Source organism: Camellia sinensis, chromosome 5 (assembly GCF_055761805.1).
Source record: "Camellia sinensis isolate YWXY chromosome 5, ASM5576180v1, whole genome shotgun sequence".
Taxonomy (NCBI): Eukaryota; Viridiplantae; Streptophyta; class Magnoliopsida; order Ericales; family Theaceae; genus Camellia; species Camellia sinensis.
Window position 1 is genome coordinate 102596820 of NC_138965.1, and position 12413 is coordinate 102609232.

At 33.5% G+C, this 12413-nt stretch overlaps 1 protein-coding gene and 1 long non-coding RNA gene across 2 annotated transcripts; one reads left to right on the forward strand and one right to left on the reverse strand.

The window, feature by feature from the left end:
- Positions 1 to 3497: 3497 nt before the first annotated feature.
- Positions 3498 to 4316, forward strand: LOC145790765 (uncharacterized). The gene is made up of 3 exons (XR_014329922.1): positions 3498 to 3690; positions 3806 to 3945; positions 4026 to 4316. It is a non-coding gene; the product is annotated as an uncharacterized LOC145790765 (long non-coding RNA).
- Positions 4317 to 4747: 431 nt separating this feature from the next.
- Positions 4748 to 8092, reverse strand: LOC114306170 (uncharacterized). The gene is made up of 3 exons (XM_082871940.1): positions 6864 to 8092; positions 6050 to 6463; positions 4748 to 4824 (listed from the first exon to the last, which is right to left on the reverse strand). The coding sequence occupies exons 1-3, from the start codon at positions 7951 to 7953 to the stop codon at positions 4748 to 4750; spliced, it is 1581 nt and encodes a 526-aa protein (XP_082728066.1). The 5' UTR covers positions 7954 to 8092.
- Between the last annotated feature and the right edge of the window lie 4321 nt (positions 8093 to 12413).

The window sequence follows — 12413 nt, forward strand, 5'->3', positions numbered from 1 at the left end:
TTCAAACACTTAAATTCAGTTCAAAACATCTTCTAGAGCTTCAAAAGACCCTATTCTGGTATTTGATCCAAGCTCTAACCACTGGAAGGATGGATCCAAAGAAATCTAGGAAATCCGATGATGATGTAGTTGCCATAATCCAATGTTACAATGAAAAAACAAAAGCATTCACAGTTGGGAAGAAGAACCTGACCTTTACAACAAATGACATGACCTTGATTTTTGGTTTGGAAGGAAGTAAATGAGCCATGTCATTAAGATACTCTAAAAACCCAAAATCTGCATTCCTCAGGAGAAGATTCCAAAAGGACACAAGGATCACTGGTCCTGTTCTTAAAAATGCCTTGATCAAAGCAATGAAAGGCAAGCAACCAATTGACTTCAAAGATGTAGCAATCATTGTTACATTGTACTTGTGTCTCACCCTATTTTTTGCAACAAGTGGGAATTCAATAGGTTGGGTTTTTATTAAGTATGCGGAACCTCTTGAATCAATGAAACAGTATGATTGGCCAGAAGCAATCACATCAACATTGATTGATTCTATCATGGCATTGCACAGAACTCCAGAAAAAGTTACAGGGTGTGTCATTGCATTGCTGGTAAGTATAATATCCATTCAAATTTGCAGTTATCATACTTACAAATTTGTGCGTTTACAAAATTTTATTTACTTTCATTTTCATCACAGTATTGGCTATGTGAACATGCAACTATCATTGACTAGGAAGACAGTAACACAACAGACTTCCCAAGATGTGCCAAGTGGAACCTTCAAACCTTGACGAAACAGCTCCAGAAGACACCAGTCCACTCTCTTGCACCTCGACAGGTTAGATTCCTATTGCTACTGAAATCTCAGTGAAATTCCAAAATTTCTCTGACCACTGCTTTGTTTCCCTCCTTGTGCATTGATTGATTAAGATTAATTTTCTCTAAAATATCAATTTATGTTTTCTTCTTTGCTTACCACTGGTCTATTTCTGCCATTGTAATCAATTTTCTCTGCCATCCAAATTTCTCTGGCCACAATTGTAACACATTAACTTATATGCCCTGATTGATTTTCTCTAATATTTGAATTATGTTGTTTGTTACATAATTTTCTCTGGCCCATCAAATTTTATCTCCTTGTGTGTAATTTTCTCTGCCCATCACTTGTGTGCCTTGCATCTTTGATAAACACTGTTTATTTCTACCATTCTAATGAATTTTCACTGGAATTCAAATTTCTCTGACACAAATATAGTAAAACATTAACTTATATGCCTTGATTGATTTTCTCTGATATCTAAATTATGTTGCTTGTTTCATAATTTTCTCTGCCCCATAAAATTAACTCCATGTCTCTAATTTTCTCTGGCCCAATACAATTTTCTCTGAAGTTTGTTTCCCATTACTATCATTTAGATGAATTTTATTTTCCTTATTTGAATTTTTTCTCTCAGTGAATTTTGTAACATTTCTCTAATAAAACAGTCTCCTGTTACAGATTGATAACAAACAGCTAGTCAAAAACCCATCTGAGGAGTTCTGTCTTGGCAAAAAGACGAAGAAAGAATTAAAAAAGGCAATTGTCATATTCAAGGAGACATTACAAGATCCATCTGAAGATGGAGGGAATGAACAAGCAGAAGGCAACACAGAAGAATATGAAGCCAGCAATGCACAAGAACATCAAGCAAGCAGCACAGAAGAACAAACCAGTGAAGAAAGTGAAGATATAGAACCAGAAGACAAAGAACAAAAAGAACAAAAAGAAGAAGACAGTGAACAAGAAGATGAACAACAAGAAGAGAACAAGGATGAAAGTGATGAAGAAGAAAATAATGAGCCGATGGACCAACAACATGATGACATTTGTGGCTCAACAATGCATTAGCTTGAAGAATTTGAGGAATCAAAGGATGCCCAAATTGCTGATGTACGTCAAAGACTGAAGGCACTGTCTCAATCTAGAAAAGAAGAAGACAGAAATTGGATTGAATTACTTGCTGAAAAGGATATTTCAATAAGAATCCTGGCATCACATAACTCATAACTTCAAGAAAAAGAAAGCACACTCCGAATGCAACTAAGGATGTTGGAGGTTGAAAAAGCAGATGATACAAAAACAATTCAACAGTTGAGGTGTTCAAATTCGGAGCTTGAAACTGAAAATGCTAAATTGCATGAACAAGTTCAAGAACTATCCGTCCAACTAGCAACACAACCATACCGAACACCAACACAACTTCAACCACAAGGTCAGTGAAAATCTTGAGCCACAAAAAGTTATGTCCTTGTGCCAACATAACTCAGAGAAATTTCTATTTATTATAATTTTCTCCGTCATTGGTAATTTTCTCTGGAAGTTACATCTCTTTGAACACATTAGTTATATTTCTACTCCTCATTTCGTCTCTCTGTATATTTTCTTATTCCATTTTTGGGGCTTGTTTGATTTTCCCTGTGTATAGTTGAAATGCAAGTGGAACAACAACCAACAACCCAACAACAACAAATGCCACACAAACAACAACCGAAACAAAAGAAGAAACTCTATGGTAACTGCAAAATATTGAATTAAATAAATTTACATATTGAAATATCATCTGTTGCTTCAGAAAAATTTCACTTTTCCTAATACTTTCACTGTCTACAGTCAAAAAAGATCCGACATCAATGATAAAAAATTTAAAGGCAAAAGAAAGGAAGGAAAAGCAGCATGATCCAGAATTCCAATATCCCAAAGTTGCGAAAGTGACTAGAGCTTCAAAACAAGCTGCAAAGCAAGTTGACCAAAGCACGAAGGACAAATAAGTGCTTGATGCTGATGCGTACATCTTGCCTCAACCTATAAACATCAGAAAATCTTGGGTCTTTCCACAAACTCTTCCAATTTCAAGATTGATAAAAGATCATATAAAAGACATCTTGCAGCACATATCAAATGCGTCTGGGCTTGAGTAAGTACAACAAACAAAATAGAACATAACAAACAACAAATTACAAACTTATGTTGCATTAACAACAATTTAATCCCTTCTTTGTCATCTTGTAGAGCTTTAATTTGGACAAGTGAGTTGAATCTCATTACCTTTGAAGACATTGGAAACCTAATAAAGCAAAAAGAAATTGCCAACAATGTAAGTATTTCCCTTTCATCAAAATTTCTCTGCAATGTTCCATCAGCCTTTATAAAATAATATTACAATTATAAATCATATTTTCCAGGTCATTGATGGTTATGGAGAGATCCTTTTGGCTGACCAAATGAGAGAGAGAGACAACAACCAACCTCATTTTTTTTTCACATCCATGTGCTTAGTATGTTACTACTATTTTATTTGATTTTCTCTGGAATTTACTTTCTACTTTCTCTTCTTAATATACTTCTTGAAGTCAGTTGCGTGACTAGTCATAACAAAACCATTTTTTGATTTTCTCTGAGCACAGAATTTCATCAAGATGACAGAAAATCAAACTTTTCGAGTATCCTTATTTGACAAGCACATTGAAATAGCATGGAGGAACTATAGGTTCCTCCATTTCCCAATAAATACTGGAGGTAATGAGAAGTCCACACATGGAAATCACTGGACCTTGCTTGTCCTGGACAAACAAGACAATTTATGGAGGTTCTACAACTCACTGAGGCCAAGGAGGGATGATGCAGAAGACAAATATTTCAAAGATGCAAAACAATTGGTAACGAGTGCAAATTTCTCTGATCCATCATCATCTTTATGTGATGATAATTTTCATAGAAAACCATTGACTTGTCCGTAAATTTCTCTGTTATATAAAAATTATTTTTTTGCAGCAAGATTACGTGGAGAATTTTTTGAAAGCTTGCCTTGAAAGAGACGCTCAATCACAACCCTCTTTCAAATTAATAAACTCACAAAACACAAGTTACGACTTTGAGTATGTCAACAATGCTCCACAACAAGAAAGCGATTCGTAAGTTTCATACATCTATAAATAAGATAATTTGAATTGCATGTTACTTAAAACTAACCATACCTATAATTTGTATGCAGTCTGGATTGTGGCCTCTTTGTCTGCTATATAATGAAACAATATAGCAAGCATGAACCTATCAGCTCCAAATTGTCCACACAAGAGATAAGGTTGCTGAGGGCAGAACTCATAGAGAGATTTGTGATCGAAGTTGGCCGGTCATGGACTGAACCAATTGAAATACCTCCAGAAGAACCACAAATGTAATAGTGAAACTAGTGAAAGGAAGACAATGTACATATCCACACAGAGAAAATTGTCTCACATATATGTATATATCCTTTCTTGTTGATACATTGAACGAATGATGATCCTTGACATATATGTATATATCCTTTCTTGACTAATCTAAATTTCATTTTTTTTTATTTCAACTAATGTAAATTTCATACCTATCGATGGTTAAATATATATATATATATATTTTATTGTCATTCACAGAGAAAATTGTTTGCCAGAGAAAATTGTCTGCAGAAATTACTCTGGTATGAACTACCAGAAATTCACAGAGAAATTTAACTTGTATCGTCCCAAGGGGATGCCTATATGATCATGTAATCTGTAATACTTTGTGTTGGTACAAAACAATCATCAAACTCAACAAAACACAAAGCACACAGTAATTTTATCTGCCACTGGAAAATTTCATTGCATGAATTTCAAATTTCAGAATACAATGCCCAGATAGTTTTCTCTGATGGTGGAAAATTTCTCTGGATGAATTTGACAGAAGATGGAATTTCTAAGTTATGAATTTCTCTGGGTTGAGTGATTTGCAGAGGAGGAATTTCTCCGAGTTGGTGAGGAAAATTTCTCTGGCTTTGACACAAATTTCTGAGTTGAAGTGAGTCCAGAGAAATTCTTCCCTGGTCTAGAGAAATTCTCAACTCAGAGAAATTCCAAAAGAGCTTAATTTTGTTTCTTGGTTGTACAATAATTTTTTGTATGCTCTGTCTAATCTGCACATTTCTTAAAATGACTGATATGAAGCTACCGGAAATTTACAGATAAATTTAACTCATATCTCGCCAAAGAAGGTGCCTATATGATCATTCAATCTCTAATGCACTGTGTTAGTACAAAACAATTATCAAATTCAAAAAATACAATCCACACAGTACTTTAGTCTGCCATTGTCAAATTTATGTGGATGAATATGAAGCTTCAAAACACAACACACAGAATTTTCTCTGCTATAAGAAAATTTCTCTGGATGAATTTGACAGGTACTACAAACCCACTGCCTATAGTATATATCAACAAACACACTTTAACTGATATTGGAAAATTTCTCTGGATGAATTTGATTGATATTATTATATACACTGTCTAAAAAATACATTTCACAAAACAAAATAAACAAAGTAATCATCAAATGTATTATTCAATCAATAAAATTTATAATCCTCACATATTTAACAAAGGTTCCTTGCATGTCCTCTTATTATGGTGACCAATACTCTCACAACGACTACACTTAATCACCCTTTTAAACTCTCCAGTAGAAGCAATTCTGTTCTTCTTCGGCCTCCTAGCAGGTCTCTTTCTCAATGGAGGTAAAATCATAGCATCTTCAATGCTACACACAGGTTTTTCAACAGTTGGAACTGGGCCAATCGAAAACGAGTATGCTTGACGATACATATCAGCATGAAAAAATGGTTCAACAAATGAATTCAAATTCTTTCCACTCCTAAAAATTGCAGCAACAGCATGTTGACATGGATACCCATTTATTTCCCATTTTCGACATGAACAAGTTCTCAACCCAAGATCAACCATAACCGAAGGAAAACAATGCACTTCAAAGACATTATCAGATGATAACTCACATTCCATGTCCTCCCGTCCAAAAAAGACTTCTCCAACACACTATCCATACGAGGACACAAAATTTTATTCCATTTACTAGAGAGCAGCCTCCTATCAGACCTCATATTCATGATTTGCAACCGTATCATGTCCACCAAATTTGTTATTGACAAGTGCCGAGCTTCTCGTATCCATGAATTGAATGACTTAGCAACATTTGAATATATCTCACCATAGCGTTTCCCCGCAAAATATGCATCACTCCAATTTTCATATGGTAAACTTCTCAAGAAAACACTCACAATGTCTCCTCCCTCACTTTTTAATTCATTTAACTTGAAATGAAATGATGCCTTTGTTGGAGCATATGCACATTCTGAAAACTTGGACACAATCGTCTCCCTAACCAAATTTGTGTTTCCACATGACAACTTATCCCTCAAATTTCTCTTTAGATGTTCCAGACAAAATCCATGAAAGCAATTAGGGAAAAACCTAGCAATTCCCTCCACAATTCCACAATGTCGATCTGATATGAAACTTATCACCCTTTCTGATCCTAATACTCCATATAAATGTTCAAGAAACCAACACCAATTGTCTTTATTCTCAGCATCAACAACAGCAAAAGCTACAGGAAAAAAACCTACAAAACAAATAGGAACAAGCATATTAGATATACACATGCAGAGAAAAATAGAACAATAAACAACCAGAGAAGTTTGACACTGCCAACATCCAGAGAAAATTCACACATTGGCAACATCCAGAGAAAATTGACTTAGTGACCAGCTACAGAGAAAATTCACACAATCATAATATACAGAGAAAATTCACTTAGTGACCACCTACAGATACAATTCACACAATGACAACATCCAGAGAAAATTCATACACTGACCAAAATCCAGTGAAAATTCTCATAGTGGCCACAACAATAGAAAATCCACACAGTGGCCAAAACCAGAGAAAATTAACATTCACTCAATTCCTACATGTATAGAAAATTCACCTACTTAGATAAAATTAGATATATTTACAATTACCTTCATTCCCATCTTTCCCCGTTGCAGCAAGCATAACTCCTTTGTATCGTCCTTTCAAAAATGTTCCATCAAGAAAAAGCAATGACCGACAATATTTGAAACTAGCAATGCATGCATGAAAAGCCACAAACACTCTTTTGAAACGCTTGTTATCTTCAAAATCTAACTCAAAACGACTCCCTGGATTGTTCTTCAATGCCTCATCAAAATACCACCGTAATTGATCAAATGACAAACAAGAATCCCCATATGTACTACATTTTGCTTTTTCAACACTCAACCAACCACAGTTATAACTAATTGAGACCCCATACTTGTCTTTCATTTCTTTCACAACATCCACTGGACGAGTTAAAGGTTTTGCACTTACCTCTTCAAGTATCAGCCCAGAAACCAAGCTGGAAGTCATCCTCGAATGTTTACTCGTACGAACCGCCACACCACACGTATGTTCATTGTTCAAAGTCCTTATGTAGAAGAACCCATTTGTTTTTTCAACAGAAGCATGTACACGCCACATACATCCCCTTGATTCCTTATATGCACATTCTGCCGTAACCCTCAACTTGTCATTTTTAACATACGTAAACTGAAAACCAACCTCAATAGCATGCTTGCATAAAAAAGTACGGAACTCAACCACACCACCCTCAAACTTTTGTCCAACACTCGTAATATTATTCCGCCAACTAGCCGACAATAACACCTTTTCTTGGTGAGAACAAAACTTAGAGAGTGAATTCCTTTCAACATCCACCAGCCTATCACACTCACCATCCACAACATCTACCCAATTAGACCCCACTTCATCCTCTTCATCAGAAGTACTACATCTACTAACTGAAACATCAACTATATCAACACCGCGTGCACAAACAACCCTCAACATATTCACAAAATCAATATTATTTCGAACCATACAATTCGGATGGCCCAAAATAGAATATGAAATACACATAGTCTCAGGTTTCAAATTCTCCCATGTTTTACACAAAATGCCAACCAATTCCTCAAAATTCAATTCGCATGAAACATTAATGACAATAGTATCATTCCCATATTTGCACAGCAACAACACTGCACTGTCCATTGAAACTGAAACAAAAAACAACAAAAAAAATCACAGAAACACTTCACAAGAACAACATAAATGTCCAGAGAAATTTCTAAAAATTATAATTTTCTCTGAACTTAAAATAAAACTCCAAAGACATCTACAAACTGATATTCACCTTCAAGATGATAAAAAATAAAATCACAGAAACTTAATGAATCACAGAGAAATTTACTGCTAACTATTAAACACAATTATATAAAAAAAATCACATAGAATACAAGTCCAGAGAAATACTTTTCTCTGAACTACAAACTGAAAGTGAGTAATAAACTTACAATTTTCTCTGAACTACAAATACAAGTCCAGAGAAATTTATGAACTTACATTCACTTTCTCATATTCTATCTCCATTACAAACTTCTAATAATATGTCCATATGCACTCATAATTTCCTCTGGACTACACAAACAATAGTGCAGAAAATGAAATTTCTCTGGTTTGAAAAAACATAGAACAAAACTTATCATTCATCAGCATGTTGATAAAAAACAGAGCACCAAAAATGAACTCTAAACATCAAAATCACCTACACTGTCAAGCTGGCCTCTTTCTAAACAAAAATCAAAATCCATTTGGAATCTAAATCGAAAACAAACCTAATTCAACTCAACTCAAAAACCTACGCGATCAACACACTGTCAACACTCTTTCAAATTGATTAAAAAACAAATAATAAAAAATTAATTCCAAAAATAAAAATCAACTCTATCAAGCTGGCCTCTCTCTAAACAAAAATTCAAAACAAAAATCAAAATGCATGTGGTATCTCCATCGAAAACAAACCTGATTCAACTCCACTGAAAATCTACGCGATCAACACACTATAACACCACTGAAATCTCCGACGAAATCTCCAACGAAATCAACACGATCGTAGCAATCTTTCTCGTCAATTCCACTGAAATCTCCGACGAAATCTCCACCATAAAATCTCCACTGAAATCTCCGATGAAAACTCCGACAAAATCTCCACTTCAAATTCGGTTTCCAAAATCTATCAGTTAAGTCAACAATATAATATTCAAACAAATTTATGTTATAAAGGAAGGGTAATTTAGGTACTTTATAACCTAAAATAAATTTGAGGGACCTTAGCCATCAAAACATATTATAAAGGACCTCTCCTCATATCAAAAGTAGAGGAGGGACCTGAGGTCAATTTTTCCATATATATATATATATATATAAGGGAAATCTAAGAAGCTGCTGCACTTGTTATTTTTTAGTGAATAATTTTACATTATTTTGACAAAAGATGTATGGTCTTCAAAAGAATTTTCCTATACTACTTTTTGATTGAGGGTTAGGTTGGCCCATTTGACTTTGAGATAAATAAATTATGGTAAATAAAAGGGTGATGTTAACATTATTGTTCTTTTGGATGATATTTAAATAATAAAAAAATACAAATTAAATTACTAATTATTTTTTATTTGTAATTGATAAAATAGTTAGTAATTTAGTTTGTAAGTGATTCGATGCAATTAGGCTTTATTTGGCATTCAGCTAAAAAAATTAACAATTTTATTTTTATTTTTATTGACTTTTTTTTTAAAAACAAAATTGTGATAATTTTTTTTCCAGGTTATCTAGTGTAAAAGAATCTAAAAAATAATTTTTTTAATATAAAAAAGTCTCAAAAAAGTACACCAGTAAAGATTAAAAGAAAAGCTAAAAAAAACCCAACTTTTATTTTTTTTTATTTTTTGTCTTTAGTAAACTTTTTTCTTTTTTAAACATTTAATTTTTTTGTTATCTTTTTTTTATTCCTCCAGCTAAGTAGAATCTAAAAGTGTAAAGCTCTTTCAAAATATTTTAAAAAAGAAGAATTTACTAAAAATAAAAAACAGAAGTCAACAAAAGGTTACTAAAAAAAACCAATCTCAAACATCCATTCAGTATTCAATTTTAGATGAAACAGTGAAACATAGAAAACTGTTTTTAGCTACAAGTTTCTACGCCAAAAGATTTATTTGTTTTTCAGACAAATTATACTAATCTTGCTTAAAATTTGAATAAAATAAATAAAATAAAATAAAATAAATACATTTAGGGTCTATTTGGAAAGGATTTGAAATGTATGAATTGGATATTAATCATTGAAGGAGGATATTTCAAATTTAAACTTGATAGTGTAAAATTGAATTAAATAGTTTTATCATGATCAATTAATAATAATTATAAAAAGTAATTACTTAATACTATGTTAATAATTTTTTCTAATTACAAGGATGTTATTAAGATATATCTAATTTATCTCAACTTATTTTTTATTTTTATAATTTTGTGCTCCAACTTAATAACTAACTCTTTAACATTTTTAACTATAAATTTCTTGATTTGAAATCTACATCAGTCCAAATAAACACTAGACTCACAAGTATTTGATAAGTTATACAAAAAAAAAAAAAAAATGTCAGAATTGTCAAACCACATCAACCCAAACCACCTCAATCCCACCCATACAATTTGAGAATGTGAGCGAGTTAGGTTGGGTTGGGTTGGGTTGGGTTGGATTGGGTGTGATGGATTGGTAGACCGACAAGTTAAAATGTGCAAATCGCTGACAAATCGGCCTAACCAGCCCATATGCAAAATTATCTTACATTAGCCCACATACAATCTTTCCCTAACCCTAAATCAGATGATATGTACCTCTCATTTTCATTGCATTTTTTTTTCTCTAATTTGATTGCTTTCTATATCAATTTGTGAAATATGATTGTGAATAATATTATACATTTGATTAATTTGTGAGTTTCGTATCATGATTTGAAATAAATAATAATGTTTTTGTTTCAAATTGTCAAAAAAAAAAGAAAAGAAAAAAAAAGAGAGGTTATATTAATCATTTTGTGTTTCTATTTCAACTGTTACTTTAAAATTGTCAAAATATTCAACTTGTTGGCTTTGAGGATGAGTGAGTTGCTAGTAGGTTGAAAAATTATCAATCTTTCCAAAAATGGTTTGGTTAATGGTTATTTTTTTTATTTTTTCCTTTTCCAAAAACCAACCCAAACAGACGATCGCACACCCCTACCCACAAGTAGGTTTACTTCATATAACAATTACCTTTATTTATTTATTATTTTTTATAAATAATTCATATAAATAAATAAAAAATAATATTATCATTTTCTTTATACTTAAATATATATTTTATCTTATTTATTCATGCATTTTTACACCATCTTCTAACTGCTTTAATTTTACCATAAAAAAGTCGATGTCTTTTTGCCAAACTTATAGCATTCAATATATATTTTTTCAAATTTCAAGGAAAATTAATATTATATGTGTAACAAAATTCAATTTGACTATCCAATCACATTTGAATCTGTCTGATTTAATTTTAAATAGAGTGGATTTGGATAAATTCAAGCCGATTTCTTCATCGGTGGATTTCGAGAAACTTGACCTTGAAACTTTAGTGAATTTAAGAGTGACTCATCATTATGGATTCGACATCAGCGTTATGGACTCGATGCTGAGCAAAGCGATTCCGAGGTGAAGACGGTAGTGGAAGAGACACACCGAGTTCGGTTCAATTCAAGCGTGGATTTGTTAGGTAATTGAGAGTTCTCGTGTATAATTCTTTTTTACACTACAAGAAAACCTGGTTAATAACACGGAGGTTTTTGCGACGGGGTGATTACCGTCGCAAAAAAGGGTTTTTTGCGACGGGAAATAGTTACCGTATCCAAAAAAAGAATTTTTTGCGACAGTATATATTTGCCGTCGCCAAAAGACGACTTTGCGACGGCGTGTATCTACCGTCGAGAAACATGGCCTTTTGCGACGGGGCGTATTCCGTCGCTAAAGGTTGAAAAAAGAAATTTGCAGAAATATTGGCGACGCACGGTATACCGTCGCAAAAAACGTCTTATTAGCGACGGTTAAATGTTACTGTCGCAAAAGGGGGACCATTTGCGACGGCAGAAGCCCATCGCAAAAAAACTCTGGTAAAACGACGTTGTTTCATTTATTAATTACGTGCATTTGCGACGGTCAAAATATACCGTCGCAAATAAATAAAATTTGGTTCCCGCTGTTCTATCCCATTTCGCGGTCAAATTCCTAAATTCCTCATATCTCCAAAATCCCTAAAATCGAAATCCCTCAAACCGAAACTTGGTTCCTAAAATCATTCCACCTCAATCATTCAAAATCAAAAATCTCAAATTTGTTCCATCTCCTATGACCGACGACGGTGAACGACGACCTACGACCGACTGTGAGCGACTGTATTTTGTTAAAGGTCAGTGCATTCCTTGTTTTTGAGGCTGATCATGAGGCTGTTTTTGTTAAAGGTCAGTGCTTGAATCCTTGTTTTTTTTGACCTGTGCTTTTGATTGGTGGGATGTAGGATTTGGAGGGCGGCGAATCTGCGGCGGAGGACGATGGCTTGGAGGCTTGCTTGGCGGTTTCCGACG

Bases quoted from the DNA above. Each gene is read 5' to 3' on its own strand.
- LOC114306170 (XM_082871940.1), bottom strand. From the start codon at position 7,953: ATGGACAGTGCAGTGTTGTTGCTGTGCAAATATGGGAATGATACTATT. The intron at 6,464-6,863 runs GTAATTGTAAAT...TTTGTTTTGTAG, and splicing joins GGGGAAAGATGGGAATGAAG to GTTTTTTTCCTGTAGCTTTT. The intron at 4,825-6,049 runs GTGAGATATATT...TTTGTGTCAAAG, and splicing joins TTTTGCGGGGAAACGCTATG to CCAGAGAAATTTTCCTCACC.